General features: G+C 34.6%; 2 protein-coding genes across 2 annotated transcripts in view; one reads left to right on the top strand and one right to left on the bottom strand.

Moving 5' to 3' along the window:
• LOC148283005 (DNA-dependent protein kinase catalytic subunit-like) overlaps positions 1 to 2542 on the bottom strand; it is a 104930-nt gene extending 102388 nt beyond the window's left edge. The window contains exon 1 of the mRNA XM_088224176.1: positions 2049 to 2542. Within this exon, the coding sequence (XP_088080302.1) occupies positions 2049 to 2181 (133 nt within the window). The 5' untranslated portion in view covers positions 2182 to 2542. The remainder of the gene's footprint in view (positions 1 to 2048) is intronic.
• A 1447-nt stretch (positions 2543 to 3989) lies between these two features.
• The window catches only part of Gapvd1 (GTPase activating protein and VPS9 domains 1), a 49183-nt gene continuing 26383 nt past the window's right edge, over positions 3990 to 26789 (top strand). The window contains exons 1-9 of the mRNA XM_088224166.1: positions 3990 to 4835; positions 9667 to 9878; positions 15093 to 15257; positions 16778 to 17420; positions 19390 to 19775; positions 21326 to 21489; positions 23900 to 24122; positions 25193 to 25334; positions 25827 to 25945. Coding sequence (XP_088080292.1) covers positions 4548 to 4835; positions 9667 to 9878; positions 15093 to 15257; positions 16778 to 17420; positions 19390 to 19775; positions 21326 to 21489; positions 23900 to 24122; positions 25193 to 25334; positions 25827 to 25945 — 2342 coding nt within the window. The 5' untranslated portion in view covers positions 3990 to 4547. The remainder of the gene's footprint in view (positions 4836 to 9666; positions 9879 to 15092; positions 15258 to 16777; positions 17421 to 19389; positions 19776 to 21325; positions 21490 to 23899; positions 24123 to 25192; positions 25335 to 25826; positions 25946 to 26789) is intronic.

Genomic DNA, 26789 nt, shown 5'->3' with positions numbered 1-26789 from the left:
TCCGCTCGGAAGGAAGCACAGTCCCAACTGAATGAGCATCCCACAGGAACAGTTGCCTGTCCCACTATATTTTACCCACCTAGGCGTCCGCGCATCTGAGGCGCTCCCAATGAGATACCCAAGTCCGGACAAACTGACGGAAGAGTGCAAAATTCGTATTCATTTAACTATACAGCAAAGTTTAGCGTTTTCTCATACATACGGGGTTCTCTTTTTCAATGTCAGCCGAACCAACCGACGAGAACTTGCAACATCATGGCCGGAGTATTTTCAAAATTACAAACAACAACAACACACCATAACGCCGTTTCTCCGTAAGGGTAAGCAGAGAGGATAGAACGCCACATCACTCTATATTTGCATACAGATTTCGCTTCCTATACATTCATAAATCTTCTTGTGCATTATTCTGGCTTTTGACATGTCCATCTTTAAGTATTTGTTGGATAGTCATGCCATGTATTTCTCGGTCTTCCTCTATTTTTGCATCCATCAACATTTGCACTGTAAATATTTTTAGCTGTCCATTCGCTCTATATATCCAAACGAGCGCAGAGCTCCTTTCTTTATTTTGTCGATAATGCCTATCTTTTATTTATTTATTTAACTTTTTGTACATAATGTTATTTGTACATTGGCGGGCTTATTGCCAAATGGCAATTTCTTCCAACCAACCATTAAAATAAAAGTTTTATTTTTATAATTCAAGTTACAGAACATATTCAATAGAAAAAAAAAAGATTAAAAAGTTAAAAATATATAAAAATAGAAATAAACGTATTTGTTTATAAATTACCTTAAATCAAAACTATTACTCAATGGGAAAACGGAAAAAAGCGGAAAGAGGGAAAAGGAAAGGAGGAGAGATTAAGGAAGAGAAAGGAGATGTTTCTTCAGACGTGATTTAAACAGAGATAATGTAGTAACATCTTTGATGGTGGATGGGAGATGATTCCAGTCGAGCCGCATGGACACTATATGAGTTAGAGAAGAAAGAGGAATTGTGTATGGGTATTAAGAGAGTGCCTTGAGAATGAGAACGAAGAGGTAAACCATGAACTGATAAGCGTTGAAATTTTTCACACAGGTATATAGGAGCGTTAGGACTATGAAGTACATTGAACAGAAGTGAGAAGGAGTGATAGTCTCTCCGCTGTCTAATTTTGAGCCGTTTCAGTTGCCTACGATAATCAGAAATGTGGTCATATTTCCTAAGACCAAAAATGTACCTTATGCATGTATTCTGAAGTCGTTCAAGTTTATTGAGTTGCTCACAGCTTAAATCAGTCATGGAAACATCAGCGTTTTATCTCAGCCTAAAATAATGTACGGATCTCGACATTTGTGCATCTATCGTACATAGTTTTACCACACATTCGCCTGAGAGATCCCATTTTGACAGCATTCTGCCTATTTTCATCCCTGTTTTTCCAAGTACATACTTCGCTCCCATACATCAGAGTTGGGACCAGGACCAGGACTTATTTGTTCCTGACTAAAGCCGGAGCGCCGCTCCGGTGCGCTCCGGCCTGACTACACCACTGACCAGCACTCCATTGTGAACTGCTAATTTTGCCTGTTGCGACAAACATTTATTTGCCAAGGTTGATTTCAGTGCACAAAATTACAAAACTTGTAAAAATCATAGCGATGATTATTATCATGTATCGTATTCGATAAAAAATAAAATAATACTATGACTTAGTGTGATAGTATTTTGACAAATATATGTTTTTAAAACCACTGAACTTCCTCATTGCTTGGTGGATCATTTGAACACCTTTTTGGTGAAAAGAACCCAGCCACAATATCATGGTTTTAAAAAATTACTTTTATGTTGACTAGATTACAAAAAATATGTCTACTGTAAAAAGGATAAGTGCTTAGCCACAGCGGCGAGCATTAGCGTTTGCAGTGCGGCCCACGGGACGCAGCGCGGTTTACCACGCAGTTTGTAGGGAAGTCAAACCAGTTTAACCAAAAAAATACCTCTGGGCATATATAGATAGATAATAATATATACGTAAATATTTTCAATAGAATCTTACCAATTTCCGAAAGCGACAGGTTTCCTTCTTCAAAATACGACGAGATGTTCAATATAACCCTTTCGGCGTCTTTTGCGTCTTTGTTTACTAGCGCCTCATTCAAACACTCTAACCATGTCTGAATTTCAGACATTTTGCACGTGTATAATGTAAAAGACAAACAAATATTAACAAAACACTATTTCAACGAAACATTTTGTAGTAAATATTTCCCGCCATTTAAATTTTAAGTGTATTTTTTGGACAGAATGTAGACACGTACGGGTAGATAGTTGAAATAAATATGAATTAAAGCTAGATTTATATCGTATCAACATAAAAAAGATACGAATTGATAAGACTTAAAGATATCATTTTCATGGAATACGTTTATCTACTTTATGCAAGTGGAAGGCGGCTGCGGCTCCGATAGGGAAACCCGGAAATTGGATTTGTTAGATTTTTGTCAAAAGTTGACAGTTGGTGTGTTGACAAATAATGACAGCTGTTTCCACAGATTCTGTTGTTTCACAGAACTGCGTTCACAAACATCAGTAGTCTCCCGAAGGAAATCAACGATTCATTTTTTTAATAATAACTAATTTGAATAACTTGACCTTTCACAATGATAAGCTCCCTTATGAACCCTTATAGCTGTACTATCTATTGATTGACAAAAATTTGAATAAAATTATTACAGCTTTCGGGAACAATCCTATATTAAATATTTTAATGTATTTCCCATTATCTCGGCAAACGTGAATATGGACTAATGTTTCTTTCAAATGAACTTCTTAAAATATAAAAGTTTACTAATAATCTATGCCTTAGTATGACTTTACAATAAATTTACAAATAAAACAGCGGACGCAGCAGCAACTTTCGGATGCAATTTTCACCGAGTGGAGGTGATGCGGCTGGCTAGACCACATATAACTGATACCTTCCGAAAGCTACCACGCTTGCCTATTTTACAAGGCATTTAGTTCTCGCAGTCATAGACATCTTACATGACACAACGATTCGTCGGCAATTCACGTCTGAACTACGGCACATGGATTTGACTTGGAGGAAACATGGAAGTTGGCCGCAAACAGAGAGATCTGGAGAGATTTTGTGGGCACCACACATTCCACCCAGGGAGCGGTAATGGATTAAGTAAGTAAACTTTGCGATGGATAAATGCATTCATTTGGGTGTTCATTTTATTTAACTGATAAATGAAAGTGCTGGTATAAAATCCTTCTGAATAATCTGATTCAACCGATCAATAACTATATTATACAATAATACAATACTTTTATCATGAACACTTTATTAACTTACTACTCTGCTAATAAATATTTTTTAAGTAAATCTTTGTCATAAACTCTCAAATTATTTCAAACTAAAAATTTATAGGGTTTACAATAACGCCAACCGTCTATGCGCTTCGTCGCTGCAAGACATGATGTAATCTAGCTTCTATTTTTATTTGTTATCAAATTAAATTATAATTGGAAACGAGAAACTTGAATCTCAATAGTTGATACACTATGTATCTGGAAAACGTGTTGGGATATTTATTGTACAGCGCCCTTGAGGTGATTCTTACAAAAATGGTGCCATATAAAAATAATTTACAAAAATAATAATGTACAAAAGAATGGCTATTTTCATGTTAAAAATGTTAGATATTTACTTTTTGGGTGTTATCTATTATAAATTTGTTTCGTAAACAACTTTTATTACTCGTTGATTTATAAAATGTTTTTGTATAATTAAAAAAGCAAAATGCAAAAATCGAAATATAACATTTTTTCTATTATAACATGAAAGAAATACATTACTTTTCCACTTCACACAGAAGTAGAATAATTTCGTAAGTTTGTTTTGCTTTATTTTCTTTTATTTTGCCCCTTTAGTTTCATTCGTAGATAAATACGATGTGCAGAGTTGCCATTTTTTTTTAACATTGACAACACATGTAAAGACTGAAGATTTGCAAAAGTAAACTTGTAGCATAATCTGTGACTAAACTCCTAAACTGAGCAAAAACCAAAAACAAAATGGAAGTTCTATGTTGCGGCGGTCTCGCTCTTCGCGATTACTGTAATTTTATTTAGGGGCGTATTATTGTCTTGAAATTGATATAGTCAACCTTTTTCAATAGTAATTTAAATACCTTTCGCGATCGATACATAACAAATATATCCCCTCTGATACTGAGACTAAACAAGTTTTGCGCGATTTTACTCAACGCATTTTGACATAAGTATATGTAAAAATATTTTTGTCTAGTAAATATAAAGTGAAGACGAGAAAAGTTAGCGTGCTCTAATTGTGAAACTGGACGGTCTGATTTCTCTCGCGAGTGATGAGTTCGCGTTGTCACGACACCGATATTCAGCATTGTCACAATAATTAATTAGAATAATTAACTTTTCTTTTGACATTTCCGCTTTGTTGTGAACGAAGTTTGGCGAGTGACCGTGAGATATTTTCGTAGTTTTTTGTGCTATGCATAATTGAAGTTTAACAATGCAGTCTACTTCGGAAGGGTATTTCGATGTTATCGGCCTGGCTGAAGAGTTGCGGAGTGAAAAGCTTTTTGTGCAAGCGGAGTTGGAATCTCTGCGGTCGTTGAATGATCGTGTGGAAAGGAGCGCTTTGGAGTTGGCCCAGGCTACTTGGACCAGCAACCAACAGCGGTCCAACTTGAAGCAGATTCTCGCCCAAGGAGACTTCAGTTCATCAGCATGCTGCCAGCGAACGGACTACGTGCTGGCGCCAGTATTTGTGGACGCCCACAAAGTGCTGAGATATCAGGTGAATAAATATTTGTTATCTTATTTTAAACACGCTGTTGAAACACATCGATGAATACATTAACCTATTATAGTTTTATCACGTTCAACTAGAGAATACTTATCGCAATATTATGAAATAATTAATCGTTTTTTTAGTTTTCATTGAAATATCTGTAAAATGAAATAGACTTTTATTTCTTCGAAAATATTTAAAAAATGTTTTGAATTTATCTTTCTATTATTTATATTAGTATATTATCCGCGCGGACAAAGAATACAGTTCTGTGTGTGAAATAGAACCGGAACCATGGACGAGTGTTTTCGACTTGATGGATGCTCTTATAGTCCTTAAAATATAGCTTGATTAGAATGACAGTTGTCAGCAAAAGTGAGGACATAACTTTGCAGTAACGTCTAAGGAGTGATTTATATTGACACGAAAAATCATTAGTATCTGGCATGTTAATTTATTTTTTTAATACAATGCTTGACATATAAATCAACATAATTATATTAAATTAGCTTTAAAACCAAAATTATTAACGACGTTCTTACAAGGTTACGTCATTTTGCAAAAATGTTAAGAGATGAGACAAATTGATCAATGTAGGCTTTTTTGCATTTTTTTAATCAATATTCGGAAACAGAGTCATGTTTGCATGAAAAAACTGATAAAATTTATTTGATCGGTACATGATCAGTGATCAGTAATTTCCCATCACTAGTGTCATTAGTTTGGCAGCTGTCACTTTAATCAAGTATATTGTGAGTCACAATATATTTATGTTACATTTATTGAGACATATAAATCCCAGCTCCACGGAAGTCCCGTGTTGAGTTTGTTTGTTTGTCTGTCACATCTCCGAAACGGCGAGTCGTAACGGCCTGAAATTTGGACACGTCATTTAAGATACGATTTCAAGGTTAACGTTGCCATTTTCGAGTAAAATTTGAATCTACCTCTACTTGAAAAAGACTCAAACTTTATATGGATGCTTAGTGCGGGCCCTGACATATTGCCCTTAATCGACTGTCATTATCAACAGTAAACATACTTTAATTCATAAACTTATCCCCTAAATTGAGAAAAAATAGTATCTGAAGTAAATATGTTGATATAAGGAAAGTTTTTAAGCAACATAATACACGTATCGGGACAATAAATGCCAAAACTCAATGTAAATCATGGGAAAATATTCAAAATTAATTACCTGTAAAAACTGACTCCTTTAACACCTTTGACGCTCCTACTGCTGCAACCAAACATACTGCAATTCACCACAGTCGATTTTTATTTATTATAACGTAAATATCCAAGTTATTTACAAACAAAGCCAAGCACAGCGACAAAAGCATCCGACAGAACCGTTATGGTTTGTTGTCAAACAAAACAAAATGGCCACCAATTGGTTGCTAACCAACAAACCAACATCGCTTGCGTTCTATGAAACATAGTGATAGGGCTTCTCTATAGGTTAGGCATTATTACTCTCGAGTCTTTTACTGTCATAATATCGATAGTCAGATGGCAGAAGGGACCATCTGTATTTTTGTCTATGTTTAAGTTTTCAAAAGTTTTAATAATTATTTCAGTAAATACAAGCAGAAAAAATATAAAAAAATCAGCGTCATTTTTTTTTTTAAAAAAGAAATATTTGCGTTCTTATGTGTTACACAAATATTTCATTTTGAGGGCCATTTTCAACGAGTTGTAAATAACTCACTATTAGAAAGTGGAATGGAGTTGGGGTAGAGTGGGATTCGAACCACGGACCTTTGGTCCGTGAGTCCGAGACACTAGCCACAGGACCACAATCCGATTCAGAATGGTAATTTATTATTGAAAAGCAACACTAAAATATTTTAGTTTGTGGATTAAAGTCTTGAAATTGGGACGTATTTCAGCTCTCCTGAATATTTTCAAAAATTACAGATGGTCCCTCCTGCCATCTGACTACCGATATATTATAATCACTCAGGTCATAAGTTTTGTAAATGCTTAGACTTTAATTTACCCTTCTTAAAAAAGTTTTACATCTCTGTTTATTGTTTTATTCATTTATTGTGTTGTTATGTTTAAATTACGAATAAGTACTTATGTCCTTATTAATAATATATGAATCATTGTTTTTATGTGTAATAAATATAATACGAATTTGTCACAACTGGACACAGGTCTAAAGGCAGGGTTGCGTTGTTATGTCGTGTTGTGGACCGCTGTGATGGGGAGCTATGCGGCGCGTGCCTCTTGTATGTATTTTATACGAACTGAATTACGCTGTTCTCGCATGGTGTGTCGTGGCACCACGATAAATCACGCGAGAACTGTGTGATTCTAACCATATGAAATACATAGAAGTGGCACGCGCCGGATAGCTCCCCAACACGCCGGCCCACAACACGACATAACCATGTTACCCTGCGTTATGGTGTTAAAAAATAGTAAGATTTCAAATAGAAATAAAGTTGAAAAATTACAACTGATAAATAAATCAATGATATAAAATTTATATTTGAAACAGCTTTGTTGTTGTACAGTATGTAATTAACATAAAATAAAAAAACACTTTGGTTTTAACCACTTTTTTTAATTCAAAATTACCTACCGGTTTTGAAGCTACACGTGATCCTTTATCGAGGTACAGGGTGTTCACTAAACCCTGTCACATCTGAAACCACGATGATCAGTATAAGCAAGAAGACATATTGGCACATAAAAATATTTTTTTAGAAAGAATAAAATTAAAAAATAAATAAATATAAAAAAAAGCAAATGGTTGCTTACTTCTGCAGGGGAGAAACGAGTGGGGAAGGGGGAGTCTGATACTCTGACAACCGAGTTCTCCTCACTTCTCCACCGCAGAAGTAAACAACCATTTGTTTTTTTTAATATTTTATTAAAAAAAAAAAAATTAAAAAAAGGAATTAAAAATAATAGTGATAGAATTTTAATAAATCAGTAGATAGAATTTAAAAACTCACCCTTATTAGCCCCCTTAGTTAGACCCTGTACATTGTAATAAAACAATAAATATATTTCAAATAATAGAATATTTTCTTAAAGTACACCGCCGCCAACACATGTTTCAATAATTTGTCTCACTCTGTTCCATTGCAATATTGCGTATTGTATCTTTTTCAACTTATTTTTAAATGTACCGACACTTAAGATAATATTTAGTTTTATATAAATTACCCTTACACTGTATAATATTAAGCAGTCTGAAGATGCCCATTAGAGGGTGAAAGCGCTAATTGGTCAAAATAAATAAGTGGAAGTGTACCAAGTATTTTTTAAATTAATAACTTATATGGAAATATAAGTTATTACACCATTACAATGGAATTCCATCAAGAATTGTCAATAAATAATTTAAATGAAATAAGGAAATTTGTTTGGTTTCAAAACCGGTCGGTAAATAAATATATTTTAAGTGGTTAGAAGCAAAGTGTTTTTATATACAAAACTTACATTTCAATATTGTAAATAACGAGAATATAGTCATTTAGAGGATCCACTGTAACTCTTTACCTAAATGTCTGATATGTAATATGTATGGCATAAATTATAGAGTTGTCGTATTCATTAAATATGACCATGGTACTTGCTTACATATCATTGTATTGTGATGTTATAAAGTGTACTGTATACGTATGGATCAGTACTGTGATAAGGTCACAATGTGATGTTTGTTATCTAACAGTTATTTTGTATGGTCTTTGTGAATGGAAATTATCTACAAAATACATTATATATTTTGCAGCAAATTGTAATACTAACCATTTGATTGAGTCACTGAGTTACAAAACCCGCTCTGAACAAATTTTTAAAGAAAAGGGGAAAATAGCAATTCATTTAACAAAATATATATATTTTTTAAATTTACATTCTATTGTTAATGATAATATTTTTAAAATCTTCTGGTCTGGTCTAGAACTCATTTGATATCACCAACTTGAAATGTTTATTGTGTATTGAAATAAGCCTAGAACATTAAAAAATCTATAAAAAAACCCGTAAAAACCCCCGAAACAAGCATGTCATTCATAAACTAAAAAAGCAGCAGTAAGTAAGTAGCTCGTTATAACAGTGAATAATTGTATGGAGAAAACCATGAACTAAAATGTTAACTAACGTTTCCTCGTTACATCCGAGATCTCGCTATTTCCGTGATTGTTATAACCGAGTTCGACTGTATATTCTATTTACCTAAGTATTAGTTTTAAATAATATATATATATATATATATATATATATATATATATTTATGTATAATTTTCTTTTATCGTTTAGTGTTATTAAACATTGTTTTAATTACTTTATTAATATGTATTGTTTTCTTAGTTTTTTTTTACTAGTTCAAAATATTTCTATTACCAAATTATATTTTTTTTTATCAGTATTTTTATAACTGTCAATATGATTTTTATACTGTTTATCTTTTCAGACTTCTCAATTTGTAAATAACTGCTTTGTATTAATTTGTTTTAAATGCTATCTTTTATTTACAATTCTACTTACGTGCATTTATATTATTGTATTTGCAACTATTATATATACTATTGTATTTGCAACTATTATATATAAAATATGTTTAAAAATGATGTCAGGATATAGACGTGTGTGACAGTCCATCCTCTCCATCATGCCTACCCCTATGGAAAAATGGCGTTATGGTAGCAGTAAGTAACTTCTGGCAACAATTATTAACTAAAGTAATGAATAATTATCATTGCAGTCTGAGAAAAGTACCAAAAATACATTAATGGCATATTACTGAAAACGAAAAAATTTTAAAATGCCATCTTTGTTTTATCACGCCTCATATTAACTCTTCTGTTGTTTTCAGGATGCCCTGGTGCTGTCGGAGCTCATCCAGCGCGTGCGGTTGTGCCCGGCCATGGCCTCCGCGTGGCTGGTGGCCGCTGAGGGCAGGCGCGCCTGCGGGCCAGCTGCGCGTGCGCTCTGTTCGGGGCTGCACGCCGGCGCGGGGGCGCCGCTTCGCCGCGTGCTGCGCCACCTCGCCAAGCACCGTGTCGCCACAGCCGAGGACCCCAAGAGGTAGGGATGGGTTGCGAGCCCGCTTGTTGCTGATACCTAGTGTGTCTCACACACGGATACTTCAAGTGTCAGATACTTAGAGCGGCACAGACAGATACTTCAAAGTGTCAGATACCTTGAGCGGCATTTACAGATACTGCAAGTGTCAAATATCTAGAGCAGCACAGACAGATACTCCAAGTGTCAGATACCTAGAATAGCAGACGTAAATACCTAAAAACTTGGGTTTGATACCTAGAGCGCTGCAAACAGATACCTAGTTTCTTACAGATAGATATCTAGTGTGCTACAGACTGAGACTTATGTTACTGATAGATACCTAGAGCTTTACAAACTTATACCCAGAGCGTTATAAACTGACACCTAGAGCGTTAAAAACAAATTCCTAGTTTCTTACAGACAGATACCTAGTATGCCACAGACGGAGATTTCGTTTGTTACTGATAGAGATACCTAGAGCTAACAAATACCTAGTATGTCACAGACAGATACCTAGAATATTACAAATTGATAACTACTAGTGTATTACTATACAATTTGACGGAGCTAGGGCAATGGATTATATTATTTAAAGGGCCTCTATAATTTAAAAATATTTATCTTTTTATGATCCCCGTTTTACTTGTGGCATCATTTTCATTTACTACGAACTTTGTGGATTTTTACTTTGTACTCTTTTTTTTTGTTTCTTTTGAATAATGTAATCTTGTTACCTCAATATAAAATGTAATGTGTAAAAAGAAGTATAATAAATCATCAAAGTGTTGTAAGCAACGAATGAACTATCTGATAAAGATAACATTTATTGTACTTGCAAAAAAATCACCACGTAAAAACACTTATTTCATATTTAAATTTATTTCAACAGAGAGGGAAAAAAATTTTGAGAAGGGAATATAGAAGTCTAGGCATTTACAGGGCTTATGATCTGTCATTGGCTGGTTTAAGTGGCCACTTTACACACTGTGTAACATTCACCATTCTGCCCATGTTTGAACATCCACATTTCCTCAACTCTTCCATCTGTTGACTTTTGTGAAGTAAAAGAGCTGAAACCTTTATCACGTGGGTGAGATTCATCCGGCTGAACCAAATCACCTACTAGGCAACGCCTGAAAACAATTTTCCAATTTTTATACTTCTTCTTTTACCAGGTAGTAATTCAACAATGTTTGATTATGTCCAAATGCTTGCAGACTGGCTGGATTTCCTCCCTCACACTTATTTCACTTTAATCCGAGATATAACCGTTAATTTATTAGACAATATTTTGAGTTTGTCCAAATGCTTGTAGACAAAAACTGGATTTCACCCCCTAGGGAGTTAAGATTAACAAGTTACAACATAGATGGAGAATCTTTTAGAGAGTAAAATATGGAAGTCTAGGCATTTACTGGCCCTATAATCTATTAGTAGCCCTCAAAACCAACTGGTCCAAGAAAGAGTATAAAAACTGGAAAATTATTATATATTTGGAGGAGCAGGATCCCTCTGCCCAATTTCCCCCGCATTTTCTCTTTGATCGCCTCCCTCAATTGATAAAGGATGCTAGAGTAGTATTATCCAGTGATATTGGTGCCCCTTTTCTTGTAATCTATCGGCAAAATTCCCTGGGAATCCCAGAAAACTGTAGCCATGACCTTCCCTGCGGATTGTGTCCCCTTGAACTTCTTTGGGTGCTCTGAACCGACTGCTGCTTACTATCAGGATTATAGTGATGATCCCAGGTTTCATCCCTAGTAACAATTTTGTCAATAGTTTCTTTAGGCGGCCTCCGTGGTGTAGTTGTCAAGATGCTTGACTTACACACGGATGGTTCCAGGTTCGATTCCCGGTGAGTACACAAAAAAATAATTGTGATTTTTCTCAAGCCTGGGTGTTCTGCGATGTAATTCACCACTGTAATTGGGCCTCCTGGCCTGTTTTGGTGCAAAAATAAAAAAGAAAAAATAATTTATTCAATATCTGAAAGAACAATACTGAAAAAAAAAATTAAGAATCGGCACTCATCTTGCACTGACTTTTGACATGTGTAGGCGGTCGTGTAAAATAGAAATAGTGGTACCAGTGGATAGGCTAGCAATCTCGGCTATCCTTTTCACCTTCATTCTGGCATCCTCCTATATTAAATTTTCTATTTTCTCCACATTTTCTTCATTACTGGCCTCGATTGGCCGACCGAATCGCTCGTTGTCTTCTATGCTCTCTCTGCCCCTATTAAATTCCCTGGACCACTTTTGAACTGCTTATAATGAGGGGGCAGACTCCCTGTAAACTTCTGACATCTCTTTGTGGAAAATTTTCTGATTATTTCCTCGTTCTGTGAGTAATTTTACAACGGCACGGTACTCGAGTTTGTTTAACTTTGCGAAATGACTCATCTTGCTTGTGTTTCGGGGACAGCTACTCAATGACCAATGATCCGTTTGTTACGAAACTCGGTACTTATACTACTAATGAGTGCAATATAACAAGATAATCAACTATTCATTCATAGTTGCACTCCTTCATATCAATACCGAGAACATATTGAACTTCTCTCGTAAGTTATAAGAGATACACCAATTATTTCATCTATTTGAATTTGATTGAAGTGTATTTACATCAGTCATTTACATCTGTTATTATATTTTCTTGTTTTCAATATTATTATTATTATAATTTTGTTCTTCTCTTCATATCATCAGAAAAAAACTAAACATCGTGGGTATTCTGCGAAAAAGCACTAAGTCAAAATTACTACTTCTGAGATAACTGAAGTTCAAAGTTTGTGACGAAATAACTTTTTTTTATGCTAAACATTACTAAGCCTACTTGAAAAAATGGCAAATTGATCTATTTACTACATTTTATTCAACAGTTTAATAAATAATAACTGAACTTTCAGAACATTTTTTTCAAAATAATAGTGGATTGACATGACGTAGTGCATTTCCGCTGATACATAATACCACAGTAAGGAATTCAAATTGAAGTCACATAGTTACCTTCTATAGTCACTTTGTGAGAAATGTTTTTTTTTCATTAATTAAAAAAGTTATGTAATCATTTTATCTAATTACATTAGGTAAAATAACAATTAATTAGTGAAAAGAGAAAAGAAAGAAAATAATAATTGTCACGTTTGCCCCTGAGTGAAGCACGTAGACATCACTCACTAGACATCTCCAGGACATCATGTCGCCGACCAACAATCTCACCCTTTCTCAAGTCAGTACTGCTCCATAAGCTCCGCTGAATACATCCGAAATATTGTTATTGATGGGCCACCAGTATGGCGTCCCTTGTTCCTTGGTGCTTTTTCCCTGAACGGATTTATGTTATATTGACTTATTACAGAAAATATCTCGGCTTGTAGTGTAGATAGGACTTAGTGCCGTTCTGCAAATTATAGAGTATTTTTCAACAGTATATCCTCATCATTAAGTTAAAACAGCAAAATTTTGACTTAGTGCTTTTTCGCAGAATACCCACGATATTCAACATCAATAAATCATTCGGCAATATCATTGACAAAAATAATTAGGAATAGCGCGGACCCAATATGGCTTCCCTGTGCCAGACCACTAGTAGCGGAGATATAGTGAGATGTAAATGATTTTATTTTAACAAATGATTATCTGTTAGCCAAATAGCTTGAAAACCATTTGATAAAATAAAGAGGAAATGAAGCGAATATTCACACATATCTGCTATGCGCTATCACAGGATGTGATAATAATCTGCTATTTTATTTCTATTCACTGCTAAAATTTGTATTGTGCGTGCAATTATTTTTTTTTTAATTCAAAGGAATAACTCGCTAAGCTTCTATTTTAGAGGCTTGTCAGCAGTTGGGTTAGGGACGACATGGAAGGAAGTTATGAAAAAAACACCGCAACACTTGGTTCTTTCTTGGATTTTTTTCTTGCAACTGGCGGGAATTGAACCCGCGACACCAGTTTTACAGTTAACTGTCTAAACCAACTGCGCCTGGATAATATGATTATGTTATCAAAATACGTTTAAATTATCATAACAAAAATACCGATTTTTCATTATTTATGTATTATAAACATTTGTGAAAAAAATATTAAACCAAATTAGCAAAATTTTAATATTCATATTTGAAGGGATTAAAGTTTTTAAAAAATATTTACGTTTAAAATATTTTCTTAAAACATGTAATTCCATAAATATGGGTTAGAACTAAAATATTTTACTTATTTAAATATTTTCAAATGATTATTAGTATAATAATTTAACTTAAAATTGTAAAGAATGGTAAAACAAGTATATATGGCAAAAATGAACGGCAACGTTAGACAAGGACGACCAAGGAAGACGTGGCATGATCAGATAAACCAAAATCTTAAGTCTGGTCATGTCAAAAGCAGACAGAACCGAAGGGCATGTATGTCAAGATGTATGAATGTGGAAGAGGCTAGGTCCATTCTCTCTGCCTACCCCTACGGGGAAATGGCGTGATGGTAGTAGTAGTAGTACCTAGAATTAAAGTAAAATGCCACAAAATTTGTGTGATTAAAAATGTTTCTGTTTCCTTTTAAAAACAAATTAATGTTTTTTCTTTAGTAACTATTCTGTTCAATTCATTGAAATAAATTTTAGCGGGTTTTGTTCATTTACTGGGGGTGTTCATTCACTAGATTTTATTACTTAAGTTCTTATTTTGATATTGATGTTTTTAAACAATTAAAAAAAATTTTGCTCAGCTGTTGGCAATATTTTTGTTCGGCATGTCCGAGAAGATGCGCGTTACAAAAGTGAATAAATGTGTGGAAAAAACTACAAACGAATATTTCCTAATTATATCCGATATCTCGCTATTTCCGTGATCGTTATAACCAAGTTCGACTGTATTTCCAGTTTCAGGGAAGCCATGTTTAGCGGGTTTTCATATTTACGGGGCCCACTTTTTAAATGTCAGGACAACTCTCCGACGACAATTAGTGACGTTACAGGCGAAGTAATTTCAAAATCACAAAACTTTTTTTGGCTTAGTTCGGTAGTCTATTAAAAAATAAAAAACCACTGAACTTCCTCATTCGCTGATGATAAAGGATCAAGATGCATTTAACCGGCCAAAATCGGGTAGTAACCATTGAACCGACTGGTTATGCTGCGAACATTTATAAGTGTCTTCAATTGAATTCTAATTATACATTTGTATAATAAATAACCACAAATTCTAAATATAATCATTTATCGTTTCAGAATGATCGGTCTCGGGAGCTCTAGTTTCTCTCGGCTCTACTGTGAGCTGGTGGAAGGGTTCAGGCCAGCTAGATTCTTCCTAGCGGCCGCTCTCCGCGGGCCCCTACTGCCGCTCCTGCAGCTGGACGAGTATCTTCTGGTAGACCCAGACAAAGCGATGGACAGGTAAGAAAAAATTATATTAGCTGTTTAAATCATCGCACCACTAATAAAGATGACATAACTTATTTTATTTAAATTATTTATTGACAATTCTTGAAGGCATTCCATTATAATGATGTAATAACTTATATTTACATACAAGTTATTAATTTTTAAATACTCTACTTTTTTATTTGACCAATTAGCGCTTTCACCCTCTAATTGGTCAAATAAATAAGTGGAAGTGTACCAAGTATTTTTAAATTAATAACTTATATGTAATTATAAGTTATCACATCATGACATAATTTGTTCATACAACACACTATTTCATTTAGACTAAATTAATATTTTGTAATAAATAATGTGAAATAAATTTATAATATTAGAAATCAAACACTGATTTGAGTCTACTGAACACTTTATTTTATTTTTACAAATATAAAAATAAAAACTTTGTGACAATTGTTTCGCCTTGTTAGGGCATTTTCAAACGAATGGCATTCATTCAGTAGACTCAAATCAGTGTTTGATTACTAATATTATAAGTTTAAATATGGAGTTCTACAAAATAAACACCAAATCAATCAATCAGTGAAATAAATTGTTATTATGAAATCAGTAACCGAAATATACTTATTTATGTAATTTTTACAAATAAAGTTATTGTCATTCTGTTTTAATGTAAAAAAAATCACTTCAAAGACAAACCGGCGAATCGCCAGCTTTGTGTGTCAGTGACAAATTGACCTTGACCGGCGATTCACCGGCTTTGTGTTGCAATGGGTTAAAAATGTGAGTTACATATTTCATTTTATTGTTCAAAAAGTACAGTCCAATCTCTGCTTTATGCGTGTGTAATAATAAGTTTTCATATAAATCATTCTAGAGCGCTTACTAACACGAACTAAATTTGTCTGGTTCACCAACAGGCACAAAAGGTTATCAAACATTTGAACGCACCGTATACATATTTTTTAGTACAGTTTGAATACTTTCTAATAATAAAATTTTAAATTTAGTTATATATATAAAAATCTTCTGCCTGAAAAAGGACACTTTAATTCGATTGAATTATATTTGAGATCTCTTCCTAGTCGGTCCCTCGTTACTGAGGATCGTGACCACTATGTCATACTCTGGAAACTTCAGTCCTCCACTTGTCTCGGCATCCCGCATTCCTGAGAGCTGTCACGAAAGAAGAGCCTGTTGCAGTTTTGATCAGGTCTGACCAGCGCATGGGAGACCCCCTTTGTCCACTTTTTCCCTCTACGCTGCCGACCACAGCGAGCTTCTCCCGGCAATCTTCTTCTCTCCTTGCGAGGTGACCAAAATATCGAAGAACTCTTCCGAGGCACATGGTCGGGAGTCTGTCAGTTTGAGCTAAAATAAATTATAAATTAAGTAATTAAGAAATTACTTAGACAAAGTAGATTCTTTAGGCTTGTTTTGAACATTTGATGTTTGGATTTGCATCCGTCTACCTCTGAGGTACAGATATTATCTTGCTAAAATTATTTATACGAAGTAATAACTTGTTCCAGAATAAAAAAATACTGCACTTCGAGTGGCTCCACATCAGAGTGCCAACAGAAACTAGCGCGGTACCGCAAATGGACAATATCCTCCCTCGCCACTTCGGCGGGAAAATTCGTCACCTCCCTTACGGAGCACTGGCCCTGCTTCCCCCCCACTGTAGCCTGGGTAGTCCGCCAGACGGCGCTGGCCCTCCGCGCCACCAGGAGAATCCCGGAAGAAGACGTCCACTCCATCTGCACGGACCTGGTGTTTACCAACTTTATATGTCAGGCGATCGCTAACCCGGAAGCATACGGAATCACCGATATCCCGATCACGAACATCGGGAGATTCAACCTCGTCCAGGTGGCGCAAACCCTCCAAATCCTCTGCCTTATGAAGCACCAGGAAGTCGACGGGAAGCTGCGCGATCTTTACTCCCGATTTGAAAAAGACAGCGTGTACTCTTTACTGGATATCATTATCGAAGACGAAAGCTATTCGGCAGTGCCTGAAGACAATCGGAGTAGTGCGGAGATGGAGGGCAATGGGTTTTCTGAATGTCTTTTAGCGGGGCAGGGCTGTGATGATGTCGATACTCCGATCAAGACGGAGCCAGTTGTCAATGCCAATGTGGCGTTGTTTACTAGAAGCGATCTTCAATTATTGGTGAGTACGGATGGTATTTTTTAATTTACCCAAATAGTATTTAATGCTTTAACCCTTGTAAGGTTATGATGTCACATTAGTCATTAGTCTACATATAATACAAGACTTGATGTATCGGATTGTCCTGTGGTAGTATTGTGGACTCGCGGGCCAAGGGTCCGAGGTTCAAATCCCACTACCACAACTTAATTTCCGTTTTTCCAGCGCAAGTTATTTACGACTTTTAGGAAATGATCTGAATATTTAAATAATTGAGTAAAATAATAAGAACTCGAGTATTTTGATGACTGGCCTAAACTATATACATTTTTAATAATATTATGGAAATTAGATTATTAAATAGTATACGTCAGTGATACTGCAATACTGCGTGACTATTAATTGAATTTTTCGGAAGGGGTTTTGGAATCTAACAATATGGATTCCAAAAACTAAAACTAAGTTTAAAAGAAAATTACAGATTATAAAAAAAAAAGAAAAAAAAATAAATGGATAAAAAATAAACATTGATTATTGAAGGCAGCATTAAATTCGTGTTATGATAAAAATTGTTCTATCAACTCAAATACATGTGAAATAAAATAAAATAATTTAAAAAATATTTGTCGAAATGTCACTACTAGCCAATATTATGTTAGCATTGATGGATAAAAGAAGATATTAAAATCTTATTTTCACATACATAAAGATGGTAAAGAGACTGACTGTCTATACATTTACAACTTTCCTCTGAATCATAAGTTTTGAAATTACTCCGCATGTGATGTCACAATTTTTTTTTCATACATTTTCAAAAAACTTTGCCGTACAATTTAATGCTCTTATTTTTATTGCGCGTAAGAAAATAAAAAAATGTATTCAATGAGAAAATTCAGTGTTTTATTTTTTTATTTTTTAATAGACTATTATACGAAGCCAAAAAAAAATTAATTGTTTATATATATTGTATTATCAGCGCTATGATTTTTTAAAGTTTTGTATTTCTGAAATAACTCGGTGTGTGACGTCAGAGGTTCTTCTCTGTAAGCAGACCAGATATCCTTCACAAAATAATACTATCATTAGTTGATTCATATGAACCAGTGATGTCGTTTTTGAACGACGGACAAAATAAAATATCTCGGGGTTTACTTGGATAGATATTTGAATTTCAAAACAAATTCTCAACATGTAACAAAAAAAAAAAAAACATATATATTTATGTGAAGATTGCAAAATGTAATAGATGTAAAGAGTAGTGTCCTTATATACATGTCCACACATAAATTACTGTTCTTTTATTCTTTTTTTATGTAATGAAGGAGAAATGAAAAATATACAAATTCTTCAAAATAATGAGATGAGGATTCACTCAATAGAAGATCTATTCTAATGTAAAAAGAATGCACAAAGAAATTGGCTTGCTTACAGTAAAGCAGCAAATGAAATATAATGTAGCAATTTTTATGCATAAAATAATTAAGGGGATGAATAAAATAAAAACAATAAAACTTCACTAACAATGTCATACATATGAACCAAGGGATAAAAAAAGATAAGATTACCAATGAAGAGAAAAACAGAATCTCAAAACTCGTTGTACAAGGGATTGGAGCTGTACAATGAGTTACTTGGAGAAATAAAGGATCTAGAAAACATCGAAATATTAAAATTAATTTGAAAAAATATGTTATTGAGAAATTTTGATAAAAAAATTGTAACGTTTTTAAAAGTTTATATTAGTTCTTAAGATGTTATGAACTAACTTAATAAAGCATAAATAAATAAAGTACCATGTTTTTACTAAAATATTTTTTATAATTTTTTCATACATTTTCAAGAAACTTATTTGAACAATTTAATGCTCTAATTTTTACCGCGCACAAGAAAACATCTTTAGTAACAAATTTCCCGTAGGGCTGAAGTTCCTCGCATCATCAAAACTAGTTATTTCAAACACTTAAGGCAATGTTTTTTTTTGCATTTACAGGTATCCTTATTAAAGCGTATACCCAGCGCCCTGTCCAACGGTTTCGACTCATCGCCGGAACAAATCAACCTCTGCTCCAGCACATCCACACTGGAGCAAGACTTCCGAGACTTGTCTATGGCGGACAAGCTGTCCAGCTCGGAACACACGAGGAACGGTGTCGCCAACCACAGCAGCTCTACTGCGGAGGAAGGTGACGCGGCTGGCGATGCGGACTTGGCTTGCGGAGTCACTCCGGATGGCGTCGATGTCCCCAAAATCGAAAATCACATGGCTGACCTATCCAACGATGAAGTACTGGGTCAGTTGCTGAGGACTGTTCACCCAGAACAGATATCTAGACTGGAAACTCTTCTCAATCGGCTTCCCGATTGTAACTTCACAAAGTGAGTGTTATTCTTTTCTTTTAATTTTACACGGTACAGAGTCATAAAGGGAGTTCTCATTTAGGCCCCATGGATGTCCGTTACAGAGAACCCACATTTGAATTGATCATTGCTCATTATTTATTTTTTTAGTTGATACATAACCCCGAAGAAGGCAATGTGGTTCAAAACACATAAAATTCAGTCAGGGATGTTTAACATTCATCTTAAATTTTATTTTATAAGATAAATGATTTTTTCTTATCATGTTCAATTACTGATTGCCGATGAAAATAATTTAAATTTTCATACAAATATACACATCTTTTTTATTTAGATCATGTCAAAAGCAGACAGAGCCGAAGGGCATGTATGCCAAGATGTATGAATGTGGAAGAAGCTAGGAATGTATGCCAGGATAGATGAGTATAGCGGTGCATTCTCTCTGCCTACCCCTACGGAAAATGGCGTGATGATAGTAGTAGTAGTAGTAAATTTTTTATTTTTTATATATAACATTTACATTTTTTATTACAGGACTCATTAAGCCAATTTATATGGCCTGTCGGTGAAGTTCCTTTACATTAAAATATGTATATGATTACACTATTGTATAATAATAATTACCTACTACTAACTTAACTATAAGGAGCGAGAAAATATATATTTTTCAACAATAGTATTTAGATTTTTTTTTAAAGAACAATAAATAAGTACACAATATTGCAATTATAAGATGAAAAAGAAAAAAGAAATTCAAGACGGGAATACCAAAATTTAAAATTGAAATGTGTACATAATAGGCATAAAGCCTTTTTTAAAACATTATTTCTTTATATATCTAAATCTATATCTATATCTACACATATACATATATACATACATGTCCATATTCTATATTTACATTACTATTCTATATATATCCACATATATAAATTGCATTTTATTAATATATAAATTCCTGATTGAATAGCCACCATCTTTTCATACATAACTATCGATTTTTCTTTACACCGTCTCGATACGTACATTCACCATTCTATCTTATGTTTGTGATTTCCTCATAAAATAAATAAACTACATGGAAAATAATGTATTGGTATGTTTCGATTGCTTCCGTTGCCTAGTGAGAGTTTAAGTCTGCGCCTGCCCCCGGATGCTTCCATCGCGATCGTTCTTTAAATCGACATTCAGCCAGCCAGTAGCAAGTACTCGCCGATCAGGCGATCAGTACGCGCATGACAGCGCTGGTAAGCGGATGCGCTGGCAGGTTATGTTTCAAAACCTGCCAGGTTATGTTGTAAAATTCCTCCGCATTTTATCGCAACTATTAATACAATAATAATTACATTATTTGTTTATAGTAATCTAAATGTTTGGTATTATGACTGATAATTAATTTATTAAACATGCTATTTTATAAACATTATTTGTCTAAGTTTAGGGAAACCAATGGTTCCATGCGTTCTATGAACGGACCGTGCATGCTATATATATATATCTAGACATAAATATTATAGGCAATTCTGTTTCGCGTTCATAAAATTAAACTCAAAGTAAATTTGTTTCAGAGAATCAACCGGGCAGAAGACGCCCCCTAAAGGCAAACACGACGGCACAAACGGCAGATGCGCGTCTCCCGCCAAGAGACAGAAGAAGGGAGAGAAAACTCCGCCAGTGTCTCAGGAAGTTCTCGTCATAAAGCTACCGGGAGACACGGCTTACGAACCTATCGGTGAGTGTACAAGTTAATTTTCATTATTGAATACACAAACAAGTGAGATGTTTAAAACTAAGATGGTATTCTTCACTTTTTTTCATTTGGGGGATTGTGGATACCCTGTATCTGATGTTGCCAGAGGTGTCCATAATCTAATTGATTATTTTACATCTATATTTTAATATCCTTTTTAATATTCACACTTTGACAGCTGATCGCGGAATGGATACGTGATGTTCTTTGTCCTCTAGTTAGCCGCGCATTTTACAGCGCGCTTTCTACAGCACACCTGCGTTTTTCGGCGATTTTGTAAGATTTTTAGAAAAATAACTATTGTAGTTAGAAGCATAAATTTTCTTACATTTTTATGGTTGTATGATTTATTACGGATATAAAAATAAAAAAACACATACCATGTTTATTTTTTATAATAAAATCAGCTAAGAAAGTGACATATTTAAAAAAAAAAAAAACTCTAACATACATTTTACATTTAAAAAAAAATGTATATGTGGTATATATAATACACCTTTTTGGTGTGAAATTTTTTAAAACAGGGGTAGTAACATAGATGCACGTTGTAATCTGGGCAGTAATAAACTGTTTCTTTGCGGCCGCGCTTACCGTACGTATGTGTGTGTGTGCGTGCGTGTGTGTTTGTGTAGGCGATCGCTCATCCCGCCTGCCCTGCGCACGTATAGCTATTTATGGCCAAAGCATTCATCTGCATGTTACCATACCCGCTGATCACAGAAACAGTCCGTGATTTTAAAATAAACAATATGAAACTGGATCCCGTGATCCACGATGCTAAGGAAAAAAACCTTGACGTGTTGATTCCATGATCGGCTGATAGTGGCTAGCGGTAACTAAAGTTTGCGGGTGTCAAAGTGATAATTTTGAAAAATCGGAAAAATATAAAAGAAAACTATCAAACTGAATAAAATTGTATTTTTGGTAAAAATAACTGAAAAAAAGTATTTACTGTCTTAGAACAGGGAAGCTGACCCTAGTTAAGGGAGTTTAAACATAAATATGTATGTATACTTACTATGCATTATTTCTACTGCATATTTCAACAAAAAAATGTAAACTGCTTTTAAAAATATGTAATCATAAAAATGTATTTACTAAATGTTATTGAATACTCGTATATAACCACTTACCGACTTTTCTATGCAGGACACCAATTAAACCAACATGCAAAACCCACTATACACCTTCACCATAGTTGTTGCACAAAAATATAAAACCAACATGCCATTCATTTTAATAGGCGACCCTTACATGCACTTACTAACCTAAGTTATACAAATATTTTATGTAGCGGGAGAAATTGTTTAAAAAAGAGGTAGGCGATGAAGGGAGGGGCTTGAGTTTAATAGGTATAGGGTTACCATTACAATGGAACATCGTATAATGGGCTATATTGAAAGGTTGTTTGATTATTGATCAAAGAAACAAAGGATTATTTTTTTACAACGTTCCTAATGTGAAATATTTCCATATTATTTACTTTTAACGCTTTATTATTTGTACGTAAGATTTTACTTGTCATGATTAAAATTTATTTATTTATTTATTTGACGGACTTATGCAGTCCATTCTAACGATGGTAAATACAATTTCTTATAATAAATACAGGCACTAATAAAATAAAATACAACTAAATAAAATTAAAGCTAGGACAAAAAAAATTAAAATTACTACCTCAAGACAAGATCTGGTCTATCTTAGTGAATTTTTAAAACTATAAAGACTTACACCAAACAAGTCTCCTCTCGAGCATGGATGATCGGGCATGCTACTTTTCCTTAGCAAACAATGTTGCACCGATTCGATATGATTTATCCGGCCTACATAGAAGGGAGACCAGATCACGGATGCATATTCTAAAAGAGTACGAACAAGTGAGCAATATAGTGTTTTAACAGTGAACATATTAGTAAAATCACTAGATGTCCTGCTAACTAAACCCAAGAGTTTTAGTGACTTGTTAATCATAGTATCGATATGTTCATTGAAGGTAAGTTTACAGTTCATGATAACTCCGAGGTCCTTAATAGACTAAAATTGATTAGGTGGTTTGTTCCTCATGTGTTTTTTAACACGAATATTAAAATTTCTTGATGTTCTTTCTTGAAGGTGTATAATGGGTTTTGCATGTTGGTTTAATTGCTCTCCTGACGAAGAGACGGGTACGTCTCGATACCGGTAGGCATAGAAAAGTCGGTAAGTGGTTATATACAAACATTAAATACCATTCAGTAAAATGTTTGACAAAGTTAATGCTTTAAATAATAATAAATATGTATTTTTTTCAATGTTATAGTTAGTCTGTGACATTATGTACTAACGAACCACATCTAAGCTCAACTAAATTTAAATTTACACTCCTTTTTACCTGTAATCTTAAATTTCCCAGGCATGGTCCCCGAGTCCAAGGTCCTGAAGTGGCACTACGCCTCGGTGGCCGAGATGTCGGGCCCTCTGCTGGAGCCGGGGGGCGAGGGCGATGCGGAGAGCGCCGTCCTAGGGGGCGCCGGGTCCGCAGGCGGGGGGAGCGGAGCGCCCGGGCCCATCGAGGGCGGCCCCAAGGGGGCGCAGGCGGCAGAGCAACCCCACCGGGGGCAGGAAAAGAGAACCAGGTGAAGGAAATAAAAAATTACACCAATCGTCACATTACAAATTGACGGCAGCCCATATATATCACAGGGACGGGTATGATGACGCCTGCGCGCATCTGATGATGCATAGGGTACTACATCTGTACACTTAATGCAGTATATATCGATAATCCTTTTATGAAAATAGACAATACATGAATAAAACATTTAAGTTTGTAAGTGAAAATTCTTGATGGAAGTTCATTGTAATTTATTACATAAATAAAAGACGAGTAATACTTTAATCTACAAATTTGGAATATCCAGTGACCGGTTTCATCACTTTCGCGACGTCTTCAAGACTGGTATCTTTATTAAAGAGTTCAATTTATTTATACAAAATAGAGGTAAGGATAGATAATTTAGAGTTAGTTGAAAGTAAATTAAATAAAGTTATTTTTATCTTAAGGATCATTATCAAAAATTTTTCTTCGGGTTAACTAATGAGTTGATATAATCCTATTTTAATGAGTTTAAGTATTTAATTATTATGTAATACAAAATCACACTCGCTAATGAGGGGACACTAAAAAACTAAAAACTAAACTTGTGTTCGGTTCTGCATTTTATTTATTTATTCATAATTTTCTCTTGCAAACTATAATTAATAATAAACATAATGTGACCTCATGAATATGACCTATTTTCAACATGAATATGATAAAATCCGTTGACGATCACTCTGGAGTAAGCATTTCTGTTCAACACCAACTGGAACATCACCTCGACTCCGCGCACCCCCGTCCAGTCGCAGAAGTTCCTCATCCAGGACATCTGTAGCCTTCCGAATCCACGCATTCCCTCGATCTATCCCATCATAATTAGCTGTGGACCATGTTTTTCGAAATACTTCTTAGATCTTTAGCCAAAATAAACTATTTTAAAAGGGAGGAATTTGACCATTTATATTGTTTTTTTTTGCTTTCGTCACATAGTCATGACCCTGAGCGAAGGATTACCATCTCCAAATATGCCTAGCAGAATAATTATTGTTTTTTTTTACTGTATAGCAGGCACTGATATAACTTTGTAAAATTTCTTTTATTTATCAGATTTTCCCTGTCTCATGACGAGGGCTCTATCGGGAACACTTCGGACAACCTAGAAGCAGTTTCCGAGGCGGCCAGTAACCACTCCGTGACCTCCAGCCTGGAGATGGAAACCGAGGATCAGAATGATAACCTCAGTGATATGGTGAGCTTTGCATCTCTATTATCTAAAATGTCAATAAAATTCAATACTCCGGTGTATGTAAGATACGAAGAATGAAGAGGGGCCGTGCTTTGTTAATACAATAATTATTACAATATTTGAGTTTGTCCAAATGTTTGTAAACAAAAGACTGGATTTCACCCCCTCGGGAGTCATTAAGATCAACAAATTACAACAGGGATGGAGAATTAAAGAAGGGAATATAGAAGTCTAGGCATTTACAGGGCTTATGACCTGTCATTGGCTGGTTTTAGTGGCCACTTTACACACTGTATGCGACGGAAAGAAATACAAATGGAACTTACTTTCTTGATATACCTCATATTAGTATTGCACCGATAAACTTATATTTATTTTTAGTTTGGCCCGATTTAGCTTTGTTTACTTTTGTATATGAATTTCATCCTTAATAAAAGGAATAAGAAATATGATTTACTTACCAAGTATCAACATCAAAAATATTTTTTCCTCCAGGTGTCTGCCAATGTGAGTGGCCGGGGTTCACCGAACATCTCTGGGAGGGACACTCCGTCGTCGCAGGTCACAGAAGGCGACGCCAGCGTACCCGGCCTGGCCATGCCCCAACCCCATCGGTGAGTTCGCTTTTTTATTTGCACTTTTAATTGCATCAATCAAAGCTCCATCAGCATAATTTCTCTTTCTGCACCCAGTAGAATAGGGCGATCCATTGGAGCATCAAATGCAGATATATGCATGCTCGTTGAATTCAGCCCTGGTGTAAATAAACAAACTCAGTAACAATGGATATGTTGCGCGTCTGTGTGTATTATTAATAAGTCAATGGGTAAAATACAGTAAAACCTCATTTTTACGTTCATCGATTTTACATTTTCCTGCTTTTTACACCGAAATATTTAGGTCCCATTTTTTTTCCATACATTCTTATTCAAATATTCCCCCCAATTAACGTTTTTTACGTTTTTCATAATCCCGGTTTTACATCGAAATTTTTTCATAACTCATTCGATCTATCAAAAAACGAGCCGCGCGCCGCCTCGTGAATGGAGAATAAAATCGAGGTAAATTAAAAAATGTGTAAATTATTGTCTCAAACTAAATTCAAAGTAGGTGCAATGTAATTGATCATTTTGTTTAAGTGTCTCATTTTGACATTTTACTAAATAGTGACATGCAGTTGACGCATGTTTATGAAGAATAAAGTCTTTACATCAATAAATTACGATGCAGAAAGTTTTAAAAATTGGCAATAGAAATATTATTTGATGTTATAAACATAATGTGAAAAGAAGATAGTTTAAACAGTTATCATAAAAGTGTGAAACAGTTTTGCCATGATGTAAATGACAGTTGAAATTCTGTGGTGCCATTCTAAAAATAGTGATACCATTTAAAAAAAAGTTCTAAAAAAAGTTATGTTACATTTTTTGAGACATAAATCCTAACTCTATGGAACCA

Source organism: Micrasema longulum, unplaced genomic scaffold (genome assembly GCF_059751315.1).
Source record: "Micrasema longulum isolate JH-2025_06_02 unplaced genomic scaffold, ASM5975131v1 h1tg000271l, whole genome shotgun sequence".
In the NCBI taxonomy this organism is placed as follows: Eukaryota; Metazoa; Arthropoda; class Insecta; order Trichoptera; family Brachycentridae; genus Micrasema; species Micrasema longulum.
This window is presented reverse-complemented; position numbering and strand designations above follow the sequence as displayed.